General features: G+C 45.0%; 2 protein-coding genes across 3 annotated transcripts; one reads left to right on the top strand and one right to left on the bottom strand.

Annotated features, from left to right (window-relative positions):
* The first annotated feature begins 606 nt into the window (after positions 1 to 606).
* LOC139380889 (cyclin Y-like 1) lies at positions 607 to 16,291 on the top strand. Of its 2 annotated transcripts, none has more exons than XM_071124037.1 (10): positions 607 to 1,912; positions 5,131 to 5,211; positions 5,482 to 5,525; positions 8,110 to 8,210; positions 8,303 to 8,338; positions 8,496 to 8,547; positions 9,210 to 9,329; positions 11,064 to 11,230; positions 12,854 to 13,016; positions 14,524 to 16,291. In XM_071124037.1, the coding sequence occupies exons 1-10, from the start codon at positions 1,756 to 1,758 to the stop codon at positions 14,638 to 14,640; spliced, it is 1,038 nt and encodes a 345-aa protein (XP_070980138.1). In that variant the 5' UTR covers positions 607 to 1,755; the 3' UTR covers positions 14,641 to 16,291. The 2 variants fall into 2 exon arrangements, with proteins under 2 accessions (XP_070980138.1, XP_070980139.1); XM_071124038.1 differs by having other exon boundaries at positions 815 to 1,912; positions 5,482 to 5,516; positions 14,524 to 15,199.
* Positions 16,292 to 17,304: 1,013 nt separating this feature from the next.
* LOC139380888 (frizzled-5-like) lies at positions 17,305 to 19,324 on the bottom strand. The gene has a single exon (XM_071124035.1). The coding sequence runs from the start codon at positions 19,199 to 19,201 to the stop codon at positions 17,429 to 17,431; it is 1,773 nt and encodes a 590-aa protein (XP_070980136.1). The 5' UTR covers positions 19,202 to 19,324; the 3' UTR covers positions 17,305 to 17,428.
* Positions 19,325 to 23,473: the final 4,149 nt, after the last annotated feature.

Raw genomic sequence — 23,473 nt, 5'->3', positions numbered from 1 at the left:
TGTTCTGTTTCTGGGGTTTTGCACGTTACTGTTTAATAATACAAATAATACAAATAAAATAAAGGTATTTTTAAACGGCTGCATTGGTATAATTTAGGGACAGTCCTCTCCGTGGTTTTTGTCCAATCAAATGTACGATTAACCAAGAGGTTGTCTTTCTATGGGTGGATCTTTGACATGTACATAGAGCAATGAGAGAAAGTCACTCTTGATTTTTAAAGACCAATAGGGATGAAGATGTATGTACTGAATGTAGTTATTGGTCAGAATGAATATAGACTGACACGTATTTCAACCAACTGCCATCGAAACATTCCCCTTTGTTTTGAGTAGTTTATGGTTCTGCAAGTGGGTGGGTCAACTCTGCGTGCCAGATGTGCGTTCAGTTCGCTTGAACGTTTGCTACGTTACGGAACGGTTTGTACTTAACGACTCGTTTCCCCAAAACGTTCGTGTACGTTCTTGAACAGACTTTGATGATCGTTTGCTCGCGTTTGGTGGGTGTGGCGAGGTGTGGCTTGAAGCAATGACTGACGAATTTGCGAATTTAAATGGCAGTGGCTATGCTGACAGCGTTCCCCAACCCTTCCCGACAACTGGTCGTTCAGTACGATCGTCACTAGTTACCACTCCCAGAAAGTCAGAAACCCCTCTTATTTCAACAATTTATCTTCCTATAATGTGATTTTAACCTGAACTCTAACCCTAAATTAAGAATTAAAAGCAATTATATTTATTTATGAATTGTTTTGCTATAGTCACATGTTCCGTTCAATTGAACGTTCCAAACGTAAAAGCGTACTGAACGCAGCCCAGGCAGCGGTGTGTTCAGAGCTGATGGCGGTGGTGGCGGGTAGCGGACCGCAGAACTGGCCGGTGGAGAGGAGGGGATAACGTAGTTTTTTTAGTCCACAAGTTGTGAGATCGAAAATTAACTTCGACAAGGCTTGACCAGATTACATTCACTAAATGATTTGAAACTCCCCGGCTTTGATTTCTTTATCAAGCGGGTAGCTACGTTAGTGTAGGCCTCAAGCCTCGGATAAAGTTGTCGTCTGATCCTGGGATTGGGAATCCAAGAAAGATCTCTCACGCCAGTCCCATCTCGGACAATTGGGAATCCCTGTTCGGAAACTATTGGGGATCCATGCTTGGAAGAACTAGCTAGTGGCATATGAGTGGAGTAGTTTTTTTTCTTTAAATGATTGTTTAAACGGCAGCTCCGGAGGCGTTGATGCATATTGGCAAAGTTATTAAAGGGACGAGCTAACTAGTTAATCTATCCTACAGACAATGTTCCATTGCTGCTAGCTGATTTCGCAAAGGAATGATGAATGGGCAACCGCTTGTAATGCTCGGATTTAAACAGCTGCTTGATTACCTCAGTGTTACAAATAATTCGTTTCGTTAGTTAGCAACCCTGTAAATAATAGAGCATAGAGCACTCGAACAAACATCGATTTTTATTTTGCTGTGCAGCCAGCAATCTGATTCATGGTGCGGACGGAGCACACACTCAGATGGCCAGGGTTGCAATTTATTGACATTACTGGTCAACAATTTAGTTGACCATTTACGTGTTTCTCTCATCTCTGTTTTAATTACAGATGTGTTTTTTTTTTAATCCTAGGACTTGTAGCTGAATCATAGGTTTATGTAATGTATGTATGCAGCAGTAAAGCTAAATATCTGGCATCCTTGATTTGAAGGAACTTTGCACTACTTAATTAGTGTTGAGGTTATCCCTGGTTTGGAATGGGGAATACGGTTTCATGCTGCGTGTCGCCCGAGGAGAGCCCAAAGCTACCAAGGCAACCGGTGGACCGCCACGAAGACTACCAAATAATTACGGACGTGAGTGACGACACCGGCCCGTACCTGCAGCACATCAGCGACAGAGAAGTCCCTGACGGTAGGTGTCACACACCCGGCAGCATAGCTAGGATTGGAAATATTTACAGAATGTGACTGGTTACGAGAAAGACAGAACCGGTAAGGGTTGTGTTTGGTTGGTTTCCTCCAAATCTACATTCTCATTGGCTGTGGTAGTTGAAGCAGTAGAGATGCAGTACTAAAATATACAACATCCATTTAGTCTTTTTAACACACTCTTTCTCATACACCTCCGAGGCCTGTAGCCAACTGAATTACATGCAAATAAAGTTAGGTGAGATGAGGCTATCAATTGGGAAGGAGGGGTATTTGATCTATAGCCCCCTGGTGTCCGGCCCCTCCCTCTCAGCAGGGTTTGATGTTGCTGGTTGTTTACAGCTTTAGACTACTGTTGATTTTAGGCCCTGCATTGTGTTACATTCCTGGGGTAAAACCACACACACACACACTTCCTGCTGCTGCAACACCAGGCATCGTGCACTCATCCATTCAGACCCCCAATGACTGAGAGCAGAGGAGCTCAGACTGTTGTTGCCACCATCATTGATCTCAGTGATAAGGGCATTCCACAGTACCAGCCCAACTAGCTCAGCCAAATCAAATTGTATGTCACACGCCGAATACAACAGGTGTAGACTTTACCAGGATATGCTTACTTACGAGCCCTCCCCCAGCAATGCAGAGTTAAAAAGTAAGACAAAATTATCAAACAAGGAAATGGTAACACAATAAAATAAGACTATATACAAGGAGTACCAGTACTGAGTCAATGTGTAGGGGTAGGAGGTAATATGTACATATAGGTAGGTGTAAAAGTGACTAGGCAATCATTAGTTGCCATACCAAGCCAGTCAAGATGCTCTCAATGGTGCAGTTCTAGAAACTTTTAAGGATCTGGGGACCATGAGACATTTTTTTCAGCCTCCTGAGGGGGAAGAGGTGTTGTCGTGCCCTCTTCAAATCAAATTTGATTGGTCGCGTACATTTTGTGACGTGTTTGTTTGTAAAATTGCACGACTAAGAGCTCCTCTGCAAAAATGTAAATTAATGATCGATTTATTGAGTTATCTCAGAATAATTCTGACTTTTGAGGAAGTGTATACTGGCTACAGCGTCTCAAAATGGACAAACCGTACTATTGCCTCTTTATTTATTTTTTCTTCTCGTTTTTCAAGCAAAGGTCTTTCAAGGAAATGTTTGAGCACATTCGTTCGGTTGGGATAAGCGAGTTGGGCTAAGCGCCAGTTGAACTGAAGCATGCTGACGCCTTAACATGCCAACCAGGCCTCGCCCACCCTTAGTGCTGCAAGGTATTCTCCCGGCAGGAAGACTCCAGTCCAGGGAAAGGCCAGGGAGTGATTGATGGAGGTTGGTGGAGAGTGGAGCTGTGTGGCTGGGGAGGGGAGCTGAGGCTCCATCTTATCTAGGCTGGAGTAATCCCATGATGTTGTCTGACCGACTCATCTTAGTGGATCTGATAGGCTGAATAACTTTGTGTTGCACCATGGTTTGTGTAAAAGACTACATGTTGGCTAGTCTACCTGCTAGTCGCTGCCCTATGCTCTGTATAGAACACACTGTTTGGTTCGGTAGCCTGTCTGCAGATGGGTTGGCATGACTACTCCCACTTCCTGTTTCTCAGCGTGCTGGCCAGTGTGGGAGGGGTGTAGAGTGAGGACTGTGTTTTCCACAGAGACCCCAGACAAAGGTCTCCTTGTTGCCCCCACCCTGCCAGTCCCATACCACCATCCCCACAGCCTGAGTGGGCAGGGGGCACACGCTGCCAAGCCAACCCGTCTGGCCTCGCATCCCCCTGGCCCTGCCTGCCACGTCTGATCCAGACCAGGAGCACCCAATCCCAGACAGAGGTAGCTGTTAATACGTTAGGGTAGGATGAGGCTGTCTAATAGCTCCACCTGACCATTGAGCCTGTAATGTGGTGTGGTTGCAAAGGAGGTCATCAGATTCATCTGCATCATTAGAATCCGACGCTCCTGCTGTCCAAGTGTGTTTTGTTACATAGCCTGGCTGCTGTGCACACGTACTCACTCATTCATCTATCTAACTGGGTAAAAGTAGGCCTGGGAATTGCCAGGGATCTCACGATACAATAGTATCACCATCCTTAGCTGCTGATATGTGTCAAGGTCTCTGAATGTGCTAACTGTATCCATTTTCCCCATCACTGGGTACTGTAATGGCATGCATTCCTTCCAGGTACTGCAGCACAGGGATAGTTCTAATGGTTGAGTGACATCCTGCACCATACGCTACATTATAGAACAGGTTGTGCTGATTGGTTGATATGGGACAACTCCCACAAAATACAATTTCTTGTTAATGTCATAATTCTACTGTCTGTAGCCCAGGCAGGAAATTCATAAACTTCATCTCACTCGTGGGGAGAGTCTACACATTTTTCCATGCTACTATTTGGTTTGCAACAGTTGGGGGTTATAAACTTAGCTGTCTGCCTCTGACCTGGGCAACAATGTATAATTTTACATATGCGAAGAGGCAAGCTAAGCACTGGCTGTCACCAAGCAGCACCAGGACAGTGGCTAGTTCTCCCAGTCCTGTGCTATCAACGGAAACGTCACTGTTAACATCCCCAACTAGCTTGGTTAGCTCGGGCTCACCAACCATAAGTTGTTGCCTATTGGATATTTATTAAATTCATTATTGAAGTTCTTGTCTCATCATCATTGAGTCTCTGCTAGCTATCTACATGTCAATGATTTGTTTAGCATAGCAACGTTGAATGAATCGAAAGATTAGAACCAACGACTGGGTCAACAAGAGAAAATAACTAAGAAGACCAGCCCTCTTGGGTAGCAAACTTTAGAATGTAAAAACAATTTTACGTTTTAAAATGTTTAATTAATATTTTCATAAATATGTTGGCAACATATAGCCTTCAAACCCTGGAATTATCATGTGATAACTTCTCCTCAGAACAGCCCTTGTCGGGAGTTGTCATGATAATTCCCGGGTTCTCAGGCATTATTGTTTAGGGTCAGTAAGCTACAGGTCACTGTTCTGTCTGACAGGTCTCATTTTCCACTCACCAGCTTCAAGTCAACATACTCACCTCAGGTGAACTAAGGTAGTTTACCCCATAAACAGGCGGTTTTCTGGATCACCACCTTTCCAAGTCAGGTTCTTCTGTTTCTTAGTCTGCCATTACTCTTGTTGTCTACTTTGTCTCTAATGGTCAGCGGTGTCTTTGTGTTCCAGAACTGGCCCAGGAGTCCAACCCATCAGACCATGCCCGAGCCAGCACCATCTTCCTCTGCAAGTCCCAGACAGACAGCGAATGTAAGTACTCTACCCTGGTCACAACACATCACACAGCAGAAATGATCATAACGCCATGTCAGCAAATACGGAACACATCTCAAACTCTCGTCTTACACACTTTAGCTACTTGGTATGGTGGTAAACCAACCTTGTCTCTGCTCTAGCAAGCTATGTAGAGAGATCAGTCACTTCCAGTAGCCTTTCTCAGAAGCACAATGTGACTCAGTATCATTCCTAATTTTCTGTTTTGTCTGGGTCTGTAATGGCCTATTTTGTTTTTCCTTCCAGTGCGAGACAAGAGGAAAAGCAATCACATAAACCATGTTAGTCATGTAAGTATTTCAATACGAAGTTTTAATTTTGTGTTAACCAACAATAAATAATGAATTGTGTGGGCCTACTGTGTGGGCCTACTGTGTGGGCCTACTGTGTGGGCCTACTGTGTGGGCCTACTGTGTGGGCCTACTGTGTTGGCGTGCATGTGAGAATACATCTGTAATCTAATTTTCCTCGTAACTTGGGTCACTGGAGGACAATTTGGGTCACGGGAGGATGGTCAATTTGTCATTTGGGTCTCGAGCTGAAACAGGTTTAAGAACCTCTGCTCTAGAGGACAACACCAAGCTCATGTATATGCAAATGCCACTCTGACCATCACACCTTATTGGTCAGCTCTTATAGGATGTAGCCCTTATACTGGTTGAAAAGGACAGATTGTTCCAATTTAGTGTCCCACAGTGTCTGTACAGTAACATGCTATACATGATGTCAGTGTCTGTACAGTAACATGCTATACATGACATCAGAGCTCAGTGTCTGTACAGTAACATGCTATACATGATGTCAGAGCTCAGTGTCTGTACAGTAACATGCTATACATGACGTCAGAGCTCAGTGTCTGTACAGTAACATGCTATACATGACGTCAGAGCTCAGTGTCTGTACAGTAACACGCTATACATGACGTCAGAGCTCAGTGGCTGTACAGTAACATGCTATACATGACGTCAGAGCTCAGTGGCTGTACAGTAACATGCTATACATGATGTCAGTGTCTGTACAGTAACATGCTATACATGACGTCAGAGCTCAGTGTCTGTACAGTAACATGCTATACATGATGTCAGAGCTCAGTGGCTGTACAGTAACATGCTATACATGATGTCAGTGTCTGTACAGTAACATGCTATACATGATGTCAGTGTCTGTACAGTAACATGCTATACATGACATCAGAGCTCTGTCTGTACAGTAACATGCTATACATGATGTCAGAGCTCAGTGTCTGTACAGTAACATGCTATACATGACGTCAGAGCTCAGTGGCTGTACAGTAACATGCTATACATGACGTCAGAGCTCAGTGTCTGTACAGTAACATGCTATACATGACGTCAGAGCTCAGTGTCTGTACAGTAACATGCTATACATGACATCAGAGCTCAGTGTCTGTACAGTAACATGCTATACATGACGTCAGAGCTCAGTGTCTGTACAGTAACACGCTATACATGACGTCAGAGCTCAGTGTCTTCACTGCTCTCTGACAGCCGTTCTGAAATAGAACATCACACGACAGGAAGTTGCCCCCAATCCTTTGGCTGTTTGAGTGAGGGGGAAATGCTGTAAATTACGAGGACTCGATGTATTTTGAAAGATGAGACGTTGAAGATTATAATCAATACCGTTTTGAGTCCAAATGTGCACTTCACATTTCCATATCATAAAACTCATGTGATATACAGTGTGAAGGTTCATGATCACTATGTCTGATGTATAGTTACAGGATGACATGGCGTTATACCCTGGGTTGTCCTGAACAGAAAGAGACCATGTTGGTTGTATTGTGAAGAGAATTTGCAATATTTTTCTTATGTTGCACCTACCCCAAATTTTCAAAGAATTTTCTCATGTTGCTGATTGTATCCAGAGTATTTTCAGATTTTGTTATCAACAAATGTGGCGATAAGTACAGTAACTGTAAAATGCACCAAATCAACGGTGTAATGTTTTGGATTCAGTCCTGTCAGGTGAACTGTTGTCCTCACCTTTCCTCTAATCATTTCCCATAATCCCCAAACTGTTCCCTTTTTAATTGCTGCCATGGTTATTCTTTTTTTTTATTTTACCTTTATTTAACTAGGCAAGTTTGTTAAGAACAAATTCTTATTTACAATGACGGCCTACCCCGGCCAAACCCGGACGACGCTGGGCCAATTGTGCACCGCCCTATGGGACTCTCAATCACGGCCGGATATGATACATCCTGGATTCGAACCAAGGACTGTAGTGACGCCACTTGCACTGAGATGCAGTCCCTTAGACAGCTGCGCCACTCTGGAGCCCATATGCTTTCCATAATTCTTCTGTAAGAAACATTTCAATTTAGCCCGTTCCATATAGGTGAATTCCCACCCGTGTAAGTAGTTAAGCAGAGGGTTGGCTGGGGTTATGGCTGCCTTCTTTTACACCAACCTCTAATAATATAACTAGCTAAGTGCCAAGACCTTTGACCTGGTCAAATAAAAGGCAGGGCTCCTTGCCTGCTACTATTCTGTGTGTGTTCATGTAGCTTGAGTTGACCACAATAGAACAGGCTGTAACCCCTGTGGTGTCCTGTCAGCTAGAAGACAGACACAGATAAAGAGGAGACCTGGTGAATGTTTAGCGAGTGTTCACCCTCAACTCCACCTCATCTCCTTCTCTCTGTATTATAGAGCAACGGCCAGTTTAGCCACATTTCAAACCTTTTACCTTGGAAATAGTTCATGACCCAGGAGTGACTTATTGGTGATGTCATTATTTGGCTAAGGCCACCACAGGCTAACGTTAGCATCAATTACCTCAGAAGGATTGGGTTCAACAGGGCCCACATTGGCAGCGTCTGACTTCCATGTCACATGTTTAATTTTGCAGACCTCTCCTGGCCCTCTCTCTAAGAAGTACAGTTCCTGTTCCACCATCTTTATAGATGACAGCACGGTCAGCCAGCCTAACTTGAAAAGCACAATTAAATGGTGTGTACCCACTACCTTCATATAGGCACAAACAGGAAACCTTTTGTAGTTGAACTCTGGCCTAATGAATTCTGTCTGTCTTTGTTTTCCAGTGTTACATTAGCAATATACTACCACATTAAAAACAGGTGAGTGGCAGTGTTTTGACTTGTTCAGTCTGAGTATGTACAGGTATTACTTTAAATGGGGGATCAGAAGGTGCCTTCGAGGCCTGGCAGAATGTCTGTATTGGACAGTATTTGGCTCGTAGCGGAGACATTTCCTCTGTTCCTCTGTCTCTCTCAGGGACTCAGACAGGTCACTGGACATTTTTGATGAGAAGATGCACCCCTTATCGGTGAGTGGTCGGTTCAATTTAACCATAATCCACTCAGGGTTTACAGGAAGTGAATAGCTGTTATGGGTTTACAGGAAGTGAATAGCTGTTATGGGTTTACAGGAAGTGAATAGCTGTTATGGGTTTACAGGAAGTGAATAGCTGTTATGGGTTTACAGGAAGTGAATAGCTGTTATGGGTTTACAGGAAGTGAATAGCTGTTATGGGTTTACAGGAAGTGAATAGCTGTTATGGGTTTACAGGAAGTGAATAGCTGTTATGTACTCCAAAGACCTGCTAATACAGGTTTACATCAAAACAGAGGTCTGCAGAAGATGTGGCAGTATTGGTTTCTCAGCCCTTGTCTACATCAATATCTGGCATCAGCCACCTTCCTCACTCCCTTCTAGACCTTACGCTGCAACTTGATATGCCCCATAGCACATACCACTGCTCTTAGCTCCAACTTCAGCATAGCACATACCACTGCAGGGGGAATGAAGAAGTTAGTTTAGCTCTGGTAGGAAAGTCGATATAAAACCATTAGGAAATTGAGAAATTACTTAAATGTTTCCTTATCTTGTTGGGGGGGTAGTCTTTTATGTGCTATTCAAGACATGAATGTGTGTTTTGTGTTGTCTCTGGGCTGGTATGTGTTGTCTAACACTGTCTTCTCCCTGCAGAGAGAGCAGGTCCCTGACAACTACTCTGTTATGGACCCTGAGCACAAACTCATCTACCGCTTTGTCAGAACTCTGTTCAGCGCTGCACAGCTCACTGCAGAGTGTGCCATCGTCACCTTGGTGAGGAGTTCAGTCAGCAACCATCAAAACACATACAGTTGAAGTCAGAAGTTTACATACAACTTAGTGAAATACATTTAAACTCAGTTTTTCACAATTCCTGACATTTAATCCTAGTAAAATTCCCTGTCTTAAGGTCAGTTAGGATCACCACTTTATTTTAAGAATGTGAAATGTCAGAATAATAGTGATTTGTTTCAGCTTTTATTTCTTTCATCACATTCCCAGTGGGTCAGAAGTTTACATATTAGCATTTGGTAGCATTGCCTTTTAAATTGTTTAACTTGGGTCAAATATTTCGGGTAGCCTTCCACAAGCTTCCCACAATAAGTTGGGTGAATTTTGACCCATTCCTCCTGACAGAGCTGGTGTAACTGAGTTAGGTTTGTCGGCCTCCTTGCTCGCACACGCTTTTTCAGTTCTGCCCACAAATGTTCTATAGGATTGAGGTCATTGCTTTGTGATGGCCACTCCAACACCTTGACTTGTTGTCCTTAAGCCATTTTGCCACAACTTTGGAAGTATGCTTGGGGTCATTGTCCATTTGGAAGACCCATTTGCGGCCAAGCTTTAACTTCCTGACTGATGTCTTGAGATGTTGCTTCAATATTTCCACATCATTTTCCGTCCTCATGAAGCCATCTATTTTGTGAAGTGCACCAGTCCCTGAGTTTGGAGGTATGTCTTGAAATATATCCACAGGTACACCTCCAATTGACTCAAATATCAATTAGAAGCTTCTGATAGGCTAAAGCCATGACATCAATTTCTGGAATTTTCCAAGCTATTTAAAGGCACAGTCAACTTAGTGTATGTAAACTTCTGACACAGTGAAAATTATAAGTGGAATAACCTGTCTGTAAACAATTGTCGGAAAAGTTGCTTGTGTCATGCCCAAAGTAGATGTCCTATTGTCCATTTGTGGACTGGTTGAAAAAAAATATAGTTTTAACGACTTCAACCTAAGTGTATGTAAACTTCCGACTTCAACTGTACATGTATTGTAGCTCAGTTGGTAGAGCATGGCACTTGTAATGCCAGGGTTGTGGGTTTGATTCCTGGGACCACCCATACCTAAAATGTACGCACGCATGACTAAGTCACTTTGGATGAAAGCGTCTGCTAAATTATAATGTACTGTATTATTCACTAGGTGTTGCGGGGTTGTATTAACCTACATGAGACGCTAGAATACATCTGCACTAATGCACCACCGGGGGGCAGCAGAGTAATAGAAACCATTGACGAAGTACATTTAAAAAAACATTTTATCTAGGCAAGTCAGTTAAGAACAAATTCTTATTTACAATGACGGCCTACCCCGGCCAAACCCTAACCCGGATGACGCTGGGCCAATTGTGCTATGGGACTCCCAATCACAGCCGATTGTGATACGGCCTGGAATCGAACCAGGGTTAGTAGTGAGGCCTCTAGCACTGAGATGCAGTGCATTAAACCGCTGCGCCACTCAGGAGCCCAAGTGAACAGAGCCTAGTTTCAATTTAAACAGACAGTAGACCTGCATTTGATTAATATGATTGGTCCTAATATATCAAGCATTCCTTATTTCCTGGACTCCAACCATAACAAAGTAGTATTTCTCACTTGTGTGTGTATATAGGATAAATAATCAATAACATGCCCTTTTCCCTACTGGTTTTCTATGTTCGGCACATGGTATTTCTGAATGGAAATAACCAGCTCAGGTTTATCAAAGAACTCTAACCTCACCAGGTGTACCTGGAGCGTCTGCTGACCTACGCTGAGATAGACATCTGTCCCTGCAACTGGAAGCGTATCGTACTGGGAGCCATCCTGCTGGCGTCCAAGGTGTGGGACGACCAGGCCGTGTGGAACGTAGACTACTGCCAGATCCTCAAAGACATCACCGTGGAGGACATGTGAGTGGACAGGACACACACACACTCAAGATACACCTTTCTCACTATTGTGCCAACCTAAACCGTTTGGGGGCTGGTTTGGTAGTGATTTGGGGGCTGGTTTGGTAGTGATTTGGGGGCTGGTTTGGTAGTGATTTGGGGGCTGGTTTGGTAGTGATTTGGGGGCTGGTTTGGTAGTGATTTGGGGGCTGGTTTGGTAGTGATTTGGGGGCTGGTTTGGTAGTGATTTGGGGGCTGGTTTGGTAGTGATTTGGGGGCTGGTTTGGTAGTGATTTGGGGGCTGGTTTGGTAGTGATTCATCATGACCATGTTTCAGGTGGAGAACAGATGTAGACTGGAGCCTTCTTCCCCCCTGGTCTGATAATCATTCATTGGGCTGTATTAGACTGGTACAGTCTCTAGCTCTCATCAGGGCTGTGTGAGATGAAGACCCTGCTTTGGGCACCAAAGGAGTGAAGACTTGGCCCAGAGAGGGACATTGAGGGAGGCGGAGTACTGGTTGTATACAGGATCTCCAAGCCATCAGTAGGCTGCTCCTTACTAAACTACTGGCTGAAATTCTAGTAGCTTTTAGTGGGTTGGAGTTGGCTGTTGTCTCTTAAGTTAGGTTGTTGTTGGAGTGTGTACATGTGTCAAATAAGGGGTGCTTATATTTGTCCTGTTTCACACATGACAGTGTATTATGAAATATAAATGTTTTTTTTTTTTTTTTGCATCTCCCAACTCCTTCTCAGACACCCTCAGAGTGGGGTCACGTCCAGGGTCAGCCATTATCAACGGCAACCTGGGAGAAATTGGGGTTAAGTGCCTTGCTCAAGGGCAGATTGACATTTAAAAAAATATCTATATCTGGTCAGCTCTGGAATTCTAGCTACGGTTACTGGCCCAATGCTCTGGGCTACCTGCCACCCTGTGTGTGTGAGCCTATGTCCCTCCCGCTCTTCTTTGGATTTGCAGTCTACTGTCATGTCTTTGTGAGCTGGGGAGTCTGGAGTGGCTCTCATCTCTCCTACATAATGGCAGTAGCCCTCACACACTCCATTAGTTGCCCTGGGAGACCAGCCTTCCAACACACACCCTCCAGCCACCCTGGCCCTCATGTCTCCTCTCCCACAAAGCATCCTGGATGTTGTCTCCGTGGTGACTGGCATGCAGCTCTTTTATTGTCATGGTGATAAGGATGATGAGGCGAATCTGTTCAGGAGAGACATGAAGCGAGCCGTATGGGTCTTCATTGTAGTTAGAATGAATAGGCCAGCCCTCAGTTGCTCTAGTTGGTTGAGTTGTATTTTTATATGTAATTCCTGTTTGTCCTTTTGGGTAATTACTTGGGAAAAATATATTTTTAATTTTTTAAATAATAAACATTTTAATAAGATGGGTTGAATAGCAGTCCTGTAGACCTGCACCCTTCTCCTTGCTGCTGTAAGGGAAAGACAAGGTTTTGCTATTGGTTAGACTCTCGCCCTAGTCAGTGGTTGACGACGTTACCCCTATCGTTGATCTATTTGGCATTTCTCCCTCACTCATTGTCAGGGTTGATCCTAGATCTGTGCCTGAGAGCAACTTTTTTGTTGTATTAGAAGTCTCTATTAACCGTTTAATCCGCTCTCCTTCCGTCAGGAACGAGATGGAGCGTCACTTCCTGGAACTTCTGCAGTTCAACATCAACGTACCGGCCAGTGTTTATGCTAAGTACTACTTTGACCTGCGATCTCTGGCCGAGGACAACAACCTCCTCTTTCCCCTCGAGCCACTCAGCAACGAGAGGGCACAGAAACTGGAGGTAAGGTGGTGAAGGGTGGTGGGTATGATGGTGAAGGATATGATGGTGAAGGGTGGTGGGTATGGTGGTGAAGGATATGATGGTGAAGGGTGGTGGGTATGGTGGTGAAGGATATGATGGTGAAGGATATGATGGTGAAGGGTGGTGGGTATGGTGGTGAAGGATATGATGGTGAAGGGTGGTGGGTATGGTGGTGAAGGGTGGTGGGTATGGTGGTGAAGGATATGATGGTGAAGGGTGGTGGGTATGATGGTGAAGGATAGGGTGGTGGGTATGATGGTGAAGGATATGATGGTGAAGGATATGATGGTGAAGGATATGATGGTGAAGGGTGGTGGGTATGGTGGTGAAGGATAGGGTGGTGGGTATGGTGGTGGTGGGTATGATGGTGGTGGGTATGATGGTGAAGGATATGATGGTGAAGGGTGGTGGGTATGATGGTGGTGGGTATGATGGTGAAGGATATGATGGTGAAGGGTGGTGGGTATGGTGGTGAAGGATATGATGGTGAAGGGTGGTGGGTATGATGGTGAAGGATATGATGGTGAAGGATATGGTGGTGAAGGATAGGGTGGTGGGTATGGTGGTGAAGGATATGATGGTGAAGGATATGGTGGTGAAGGATATGATGGTGGTGGGTATGATGGTGAAGGATATGATGGTGAAGGGTGGTGGGTATGATGGTGAAGGATATGATGGTGAAGGATATGATGGTGAAGGGTGGTGGGTATGGTGGTGAAGGATATGATGGTGAAGGGTGGTGGGTATGGTGGTGAAGGATATGATGGTGAAGGATATGATGGTGAAGGGTGGTGGTATGGTGGTGAAGGATATGATGGTGAAGGGTGGTGGGTATGATGGTGGTGGGTATGATGGTGAAGGATATGATGGTGAAGGGTGGTGGGTATGGTGGTGAAGGATATGATGGTGAAGGGTGGTGGGTATGATGGTGAAGGATATGATGGTGAAGGATATGGTGGTGAAGGATAGGGTGGTGGGTATGGTGGTGAAGGATATGATGGTGAAGGATATGGTGGTGAAGGATATGATGGTGGTGGGTATGATGGTGAAGGATATGATGGTGAAGGGTGGTGGGTATGATGGTGAAGGATATGATGGTGAAGGATATGATGGTGAAGGGTGGTGGGTATGGTGGTGAAGGATATGATGGTGAAGGGTGGTGGGTATGGTGGTGAAGGATATGATGGTGAAGGATATGATGGTGAAGGGTGGTGGTATGGTGGTGAAGGATATGATGGTGAAGGGTGGTGGGTATGGTGGTGAAGGATATGATGGTGAAGGGTGGTGGGTATGATGGTGAAGGATAGGGTGGTGGGTATGATGGTGAAGGATATGATGGTGGTGGGTATGGTGGTGAAGGATATGATGGAGCTTTACAGGTAGCAGAAAAGATGGCTGCTGAGACTTGAATGGTCAAAAGGGAAGTGTTGTTATTAACCAGTGCATCAGGTATGAAGCCAATGAGCCTGTGTATTGTGTTGTCCAGGCCATCTCCAGACTGTGTGAAGACAAGTACAAGGACCTGAGCCGAGCGGCCATGAGGAGGTCCTTCAGCGCTGACAACCTGGTGGGCATCCGCCGTTCCAACGCTGTGCTCTCATAGGCCAGCCACACTTCAGCGTTGTGCTCTCATTAGTCAGCGACAAATCTGTCACTCCAATACTGCTCTCTCATAGGACAGCCACACTCCAACATTGTGCTCTCACTGGACAGACACAATGGTGGAGTTAATTTCACATGGCCCTGTGCCCCGAATGGGGGAAGATTGCTCATTTTAGACTTCCATTGGTCCTTAAGTGAAAAGTCCACCCGCCTGGAGCACTGAGCCATGCAAAATTAACTGCACCAATATCTGACCTCTACAGCCCAACCAACACCCCAGGATACCTGCCACAAACCCAGCCCCTCAGAGACTGGTCGAGGCAGCACCATAGGCCCTGTCCCGTCCCAGACCCTCAGAGACTGGTCGAGACAGCACCATAGGCCCTGTCCCGTCCCAGACCCTAAGCGCAAAATAACTTCTTCACTACATAGAAAGAAGGGGATAAATACTTTTTTTTGGTGCTTACTATGTAGGCTACTAGCTGTGAAATGTACCTGTTTTTAAATTGAAAATAATTTGGAGATGGAGTATTTTAAATAAACACTAAACATGTAACAAATCATTGTCTTTCATTGGAGTGGAGATGAGAAACATGTGGGAGCGCATTGTAAACATTTTACTTTAGACATCAAATGACGCATACTCAGAAACAGATTGGTCCACAGTTTAATTCTCTAGCAGTGAGAGCTAAATGAAATGAGAGTAGGGGAGAGCTGCATCTTCAGAAATAAATCTTTCTTGCAAAATTTAGCAATGAATTTGCCACATTGAATGTAGTACACACACAAAGCTGCAGTCCAGACTACTGAAGGACGCCAACGCAGGGTAGAACTCTCACACTGAACGTCAGGAAACAGGCTAATAAATTAGACACTGGAACATTTACACACTAGTCTGGTTAGAAAAACTCTGAAGCATAACAAAGTAGAAAGGCAGAAACCAGCAACTGGACAAGGTTTTAGTTCACCCAGAGTTAACCATGTTCTAGTCTAGCTGTCCACCAGTTCATCTTGTGAGAAGTCAGTTTGATGTGTAGGCCTATGCCTGCGGGATACCTTTTGAAGAGAAATATTTTGACCATTTTGTAAACGTCTGACTCAATGTGAGTACTGACGCGGTCATTGAAAATGTATACAGAGCCGTAGGTGATGTGTCCCAGGGTTCAGTGCAGTTTACAGGTGATCGAAATCATCAAATCAAATTTATAAAGCCCTTCTTACATCAGCTGATATCTCAAAGTGCTGTACAGAAATCCAGCCTAAAACCCCAAACAGGTTTTTTTTGGCCTGGAATGGCCAAAACCTAGAAAGGAACCAGGCTCTGAGGGGTGGCCAGTCCTCTTCTGGCTGGAGATTATAACAGAACATGGCCAAGATGTTCATAAACAACCAGCATGGTCAAATAATAATAATCACAGTAGTTGTCTATCTCTACCGAAACCTGTACATTTACCATTGGGTTGGTGTGAACAGTTCCAGTGTGTACCAGCAGGGGGTGTAACACAGAACTCAGAGGGAGGCCAGGTGCACTTTGGCCATGCCTTCTCTTCTGGCCTGTGAGACTGATCTACAAACAGACAGTCCCTCTAAACCACTTTACAACATGATCATATCAAAACTATTCCAAAGCATTAAACTCCCTACAACTGCTATTAGTGTTTTCTAGAGGCTACTTTTGACCACGAGTTCTAACACAAAATACTGGTTGAGAAAAAGAGGCCCTTGTTTATTGATATACTAGTAGGCTACACATCCATCCAGTCCAGAATCTGGTCAACAGTTCGGCTAGAGATCTTCATCCTACTACTATAAAGACCGGCTAGGGTGTTCACAGACCAGTTGGTCAACCAAACTGGATTTTACCGGGCAGGATAGGGCAGATTGTACGTACTGGATTAATTGAACTGGAGCAGCATACAAACACATCCATACCACAGATACACCACACATTTACTAGATTCATACTGAATAGTGATTCAAACCACTGGGATTGCAACGAAACACAAGAAATATTTTCTTCATTCTGTTCCTAGATTTGTTTTCATCCATTAAGGACCCAGTGTCCACACTGAATAATGGTGGCATTCTGGGTAAGCAAAATCCATAGTCTTTTATAGAGCATCATATATACAGGAATAAATAGTGAGTCATCTAATGGTCCAGATGTGCAGGTTATACATCAATCCACAGTCTGACGAAAACACAACTCCCTTTTTCCCCTCAGAGAATGTTCTAGTGCCCTCAAACTCAACTCTGGCCAGCGAAGCCAGTGTCACTGCATTTTTTCGTTGTTCCCCTCTAATCAGGAACTGATTGAGACCTGGGACACCAGGTGGGTGCAATTAATTATCAGGTAGAACAGAAAACCAGCAGGCTTCAAGCCTTGTAGGGTAAAAGTTGAATACCTCTGTGGGTCTGTTGAAGTAGTGGTACTTTGCCAAGGCAACGATGAGTACCAGTTGTACCAAAGAGCTCATATGATACAAACGTCCCATTTCATTCAAAGAAATTCACTTTGTGATTTCTACAATATCCCTCTTTTCTGTTAAAAACACGTGTTCTATGTTCCATGAAAAGAGTCAGTGAGGCAGGTTTGTTGATAAATGTTGTATTTACAACCTGTGGAATGACTTGGTTCATCTCCTGGTTGTCCTCTGACCCTTTTGCTTCCAGAGAACTGCTTTATCACATTCACCATCTTGTCCAACGTCAAGGTGAGGCCCGTTCTCACATATGACAGAGCTATCACTGGACACCATTAGGGGCTCCTCTATCCTCTAGGGTCCCATTCACACGTGTGAGGGCGGGGCAGGTTTGTGGTAGGACCCTGGTGGCAGAGCTGCCCCGGGGTGTCCCGTGAGGACCGTGCTGGCCTCAATGTACATGGAGGGGGGCACGGTGGGCTTGGAGACCCAACAGGGGCAGCAGCGAGCAGTGAACCTCCTCCAGGACTCCAAGGTCTTCCCAGACCAGATCCACACCCCTGACGTGATGCCCACCACCAGACACATGAAGTACTTCAACATGAAAACGGCGTAGTCGGGCCCCAGGCCCAGCCTCTGTCTCTCAGCCTGACAGGAGCAGGATAGAGCCCGGTCCCAGCCCGGCCTGTAGTGCTGTTCGTACACCAGGCAGGCTACTACTATAGTAGCAGGAACGGTGTAAAGCACCGTAAACAACCCAATCCTGATCATCAGCTTCTCCAGTTTGTCGGTCTTGGTCCCTCCCTGTTTGATGATGCTGCGGATGCGGAACAGAGACACAAAGCCCGCTAGGAGGAACAGGGAGCCGGTGAAGAGGTAGACCACCAGGGGAGCTAACACAAACCCCCGCAGGCTCTCCAGACTCTGGTTCCCCACGTAGCAGATCCCCACCACCGGGTCTCCGTCCACAGAGCTCAGAGCGAGGACCGCAATGGACTTGACGCTGGGGATCAGCCAGGCAGCCAGGTGGAAGTACTGGGAGTAACCAGCAATCGCCTCGTTGCCCCACTTCATGCCCGCGGCCAGGAACCAGGTGAGGGAGAGCACCACCCACCAGATGGAGCTGGCCATGCTGAAGAAGTAGATGAGCAGGAAGACCAGGGTACACAGGGGTGGGCCGGTGGTGTCATACAGGATGTGCTGCTGGTCTCCGCTCCCAGCGCACGCCACCCTCTCGTGACCCGCCACTAGTCGTATAATGTAGCCCAGGGAGACAAAGAGGTAGCAGGCAGCCAGGAAGATGATGGGTCTCTCAGGGTACTGGAAGCGCTCCATGTCGATGAGGAAGGTGGCCACGGTGGTCAGGGTGGAGACGAAGCACAGGATGGACCACAGGCCGATCCAGAAGGTGGTGAAGGTGCGTTCGTCCTGGGAGAAGTAAGGGTGGTGGCAGGGCTGGGCACAGTTATCCACAGGGCCAGTGTGGACCCGGTTGTATAAGGGATGGGCGTCTTTCTTGATGGGCACCAGAGGGTCCCGACAGCGGCAGTCCCGGTCACACTCCTGGGGGGCAGGGGGCTTGGGGGCAGGCTGCCTGCGGCGGGTGCCCTTGGGGGTGGGTTTGGGGAAGGAAGGGGCGAGGGTGGTGGTCTCGCTACTGTTCTGGTCCATACACAGAGTCTCGTCTCCCAGCTGAGGCAGCTGCTCACAGCTCATCCTCTCTGGCCACTCAAAACCATACTGGATCATGAGGGGGGAGCAGCCTCGCTTGGCCCGCTCACACACAGAGCGGCAGGGGGGCAGGGGCTTCTTGTAGTCCTGCAGACAGATAGGGGTGTACATGGAACACAGGAAGAAGAGCAGGTCTGGGGAGCAGCGGATGCGGACTAAGGGCCAGAACTGATGTACCTCAAGCCCCACCTCCTCCTGGGTGTCATGGTTGAACTGGTTGGGCATGTAGGTGAGGTTGTACCCAATGCCCTTACACATGGGAACCGTGATGGGCTCGCACACTATGTCCTTGGAGGCAGCGTGCGCGAGCAGGGGCAGCTGGGAGAGGAGCAGCGCGAGCAGCCAGCGGACGACACCACACAGAGGGGGTTTGACTGTGGTCGCCATGGGGAAGTGGGATATTTCCATAAAAAGAATATAGGTAGAAAAATGACAGAAATTGCGTTGTGGACTTCAGTATTTGCTAAGCTCAGGCTTTCCTTTCATTTATGACTGCATCTCCGACATATGAAATCCCATGAGAGCGTAATTGCTCCAGCAGCATGTCCACAGTCCTCTGTTCTATAAATCACAGACAAGTTTCATCCCAGACTGCAGGACGCTCATTCTCTTCCAACAGCATGAGCACCTTTCGAATGAACCATGGTGATTGTAAATACAGCAGCCAAGATCCGAAAAACCCCGAAATAAAGTGCCAATGTTTTATCCAATAAAGCTTGTGAGGATTTCGGGAAGATGGACTATGAACACCAAGCCGACCGAGGCTCTAAATAGGTTGCATTCAATTGTAAATCATTCACCAAGCTTTGCAATTACTTGAGTTGACAATTAATTGACCCTTTCCTTACATGTCGGCCACGCGTCAATAAATGTAGTAACTGTAACCACAGGCTTAAACAAGAAGCAATTTTATATTCCTCCAGTTTGTATTCCGCATGACAGGTGAAGTCGCCTGTGCCTTGAAAAGAGGAACCCCTCTCGCCGCGTCTCTCTGAACAATAAAAGCACTTGGAAGCAAAACTGTTAGAAAAATAATCTCAATGTTTCTCTCCGCTATGGTGCCTCATTTAAAGTCCACATTCAAATCCAATTAAAACAGACGCCCCTCTTCATGCAACCGCTCTCGGGGTCTGAACCTCGGGGTAGAAAACAGGTTTCGGATAAACGTCCACTTACGCTCCTCTCGCTCCAAAGTTTGGGAAACTCGTTACTCTTTCCTTTGTCCAACCAAATGTATCACTTGGACAACCCCAGAGTCGTCTCATTCAAAACTTCAGCACTTGTTTTCCAAATTTATCTCCAATGATTGTAAGCATGTATCGCTGTGTCTCGCTACACATCTCAAAGTGCTTGCCAAAATAACTCGCTCCGCTGCCCAAGAGGAAGAGACCCCTCCTGCTGCAGAACGCCCACCTCGTCCACAGCGCCAGCCCTCGAGCACTCAGTTCTATTGACCAAGGACTGTTTGAATAGCTTCACCACGCCTACTCGCACTCCGCCGCGCTCCTTGTACCTTTTGGACTAATGAGGACCAGAGTTTGAGCTACAGCGTTGACCAAATCTGTTCATTTATGGATGACCAAAATGTACCGGATGTGGAGGGACAGGTGGCATTTGGAGACATTAACGCACCTGCACCTCAAGCTGTATACTGTATATGCACCGTGGATAAAATAAATAAATAGAGTCAATGTAGGGACAAATGAAAGGTGGGGATCATATTGAAAAGTGTTTTGACGGGTTCCTGTACTGCATAGATGTTTACCAGGGTTGGGTGGGTTACTTTCTAAATGCAATCCGTCAAAAAGTTACTAGTTAATTAACTGTCCTAAATTGTAATCAGTAATGTAACTTTTGGATTACCCAAACTCAGTAACGTAATCTGATTACATTTAGTTACTTTTATATTACTTTCCCCTTAAGAGGCGTTAGAAGAAGACCAAAATGTCTGTTACCAATTGAAAGACATCTATTGATTGCAGGATAAATCAATGTTAAAGTTTACATAGCTGGCTATATATGGATGTTAAATTTGACTTTATGGGTTGGTTATGTAGGCTTCTTCTAACACATCATTTTCTACTACATATAATAATACGATTCAATTATATCTTTACATTAAAACACTAAGTCTATCAGAATTCCAGAAATATTGGAAATATGGAAGTATAGATTAGCCAAATTGTTTTACCTGAGCATGACCCAGTGGTGATTTTAGCATGCAAATCTTGGTGGGGCAAACAAATAAAAGAATGATGCATGCCAGCAATGCCTCTATACAACACTAAACAATACATTAATTGCACTATAACAGTGCCAAACGGTGCCCACAAACTGTTAGGGCCTACATAAAGCTGTCCCAACAGCAGTCCCAACACCTTACCACTGCTACACCTGGCTATCAGGGGAACCTTGTCTGGCAGCGATTCAGCCTCATTTACTGCCTTTTTTTAAAAACATAGCTGATATGGCTGACTTGTTTAAACAAATGTGGTTTCTACTGACAATTGACATGTACAAACTATGGCATAAGAGAACGATGAGCAGATAAGATGCAATCCGATGAAGACATTAATGAGCGCGCTAGGACGGACGTTGTCAATATAACTATTTGTTCAGCACTTTTGAAATGTACAGTGACAGAATTCAGAACATGGGCCGTTCTTACAGTGTTCTCCCTGTACATCAAGTCAGAACCGTAGGATAAATAACGGGGGCATATATGCAGACATTGAAAGCTCTTACAATATGCAAAATTATTTGCATGAGGCACATGGGCTACTAACAGCTTACTACATAACAGAGCAAGTAACGTTATTACTTTCTTAGCTACAGTATACATATCTCCATGGCATATTACATCATTTATGCAGCAACATTTTTGGACTCACCTTGTGCTGTGCTCACTTCCTTCCAAACCACTCATTGTTGAATTTGCAATTTCCATAATGTTTATGTCCAATGACACCGATACGTTTTATCTATAGTTTCTCTTCATTATTTATCTTCACATGACAAGGATTGAAAAGTATTTGCCAACATATTGTAGACTTGATTCATGATGATGACTGCTAGCTAAGATTTTGAAAGTATAATGTTGACATGATCAGTCCAATCAAAGCTACTGTACATATAACGTGATTTGACGCCATTCTATCTGTGTGTGGCCAACGACCTTGAGCCTTCTTGGATGGGCACTTCTAATGTAACGCTATGACAGCAGCCAAAGGGTTCGAATTTTCGAGGCCTCCCCTTACACTTCACAATGACGTAGTTTCCCCATGAGTGACAGAACACTGAGCCAATCACGGCGCAATGCTCCACATTTTCTGCTGGCTTGCCCCACCACCACAGAAAGCACTGAGCTAGGCTGAAACACCTGTATTTTGGAGCTGCATTAGTCAAGAAAACAAAAAAGAGACAATGTTTGTATGCGGCTTTATTAACTAAATTATATATATATACATTGTTTGCAAACTGATATGTGACATGTATTAATGCCAAAATAAAAGCCTCACTTGTATTCCGTAGGCTTGGATCCGCACTGCAGCAAGACCGCATTTTTCACTGGCTGTCCACTGGTTTCAAAAACAATGATTGATAGGCAGCTTAAACTTCTTGAATTCAACCATTATTGGGTTCAAATCCACATTTAGATTTGTGAACAGCCATCCACAACAACCACAATCCGTACGGCGCAAATAGCTAAATGAGAGAGCAGCAGTGTGATTCACATCAATGCGCTATGTAGATATCAATAAGAAGTGATATCCGTATCACCGTAGACTACACCACTGCTGTCATCTTCACCTCCAAGCTTTTATTCAAGTTGGATAATCTTTGGATGCCGACAGCAGTCGCACCATTGGAAGACATAGCTTGGACTGTAGCCTACAAAAGCCTATTTGTGCTCTTTTCCCGCGATCCATCAAACACATTTGGTGTGTCATCACAGTGGTCTCTGACATCATAGTGGTCTCTGACATCATAGTGGTCTCTGACATCATAGTGGTCTCTGACTTGTTGTCAGACTCGCTCAGGTGGAACAAATTTAAACTTGGGCCTTTTTTCAATGTCGATTTGAATGTCATTGAGAAAACAGAAATGTAAAAAAAAAAAAAAAATCACAAACATCCTTTCTGAATTTAAAAGTAATCCTCGAAGTAATCATCTAGTTTTTCAAAAGTATCTGTAATTCAATTACAATATTTTTGCTGGTAACATAATGGATTACAGTTACCATTTTTTGTAATCCCTTAAATGTAATGGATAACATGTAATCCGTGAGTGTTTACCCTAGAGGTCATAATGGATTACAGTTACTGTTTTTTGTAATAGCTTACATGTAATGGATTATGGTATCATTGGTATAATAGGGATTATGGCATCAAATACATCAAAACACATGGTTTCCAGGCGTTATTATGATCTGTTCTCCCCTCAGCAGCCTCCTGTGCAAGGGACCCATTCCTGCAGCCTGAATCATCAACACACACCTGTAGAAAAAAAACATAGGTAGGGAGGTAGATTGGGAGAGAGGTTGGTAGGTAGGTTGGTAGGGAGGGAGAGAGGTTGGTAGGTAGGTTGGGTAGTTAGGTAGGTTGGTAGGTAGGTAGGGAGAGAGAGAGAGAGGTAGGTAGGTAGGTAGGTAGGTAGGTAGGTAGATAGGTAGGTAGGTAG

Source organism: Oncorhynchus clarkii, chromosome 22 (assembly GCF_045791955.1).
Source record: "Oncorhynchus clarkii lewisi isolate Uvic-CL-2024 chromosome 22, UVic_Ocla_1.0, whole genome shotgun sequence".
In the NCBI taxonomy this organism is placed as follows: Eukaryota; Metazoa; Chordata; class Actinopteri; order Salmoniformes; family Salmonidae; genus Oncorhynchus; species Oncorhynchus clarkii.
Note: the sequence above shows the minus strand (reverse complement) of the source record. Positions and strands in the feature narration are given on the sequence as shown.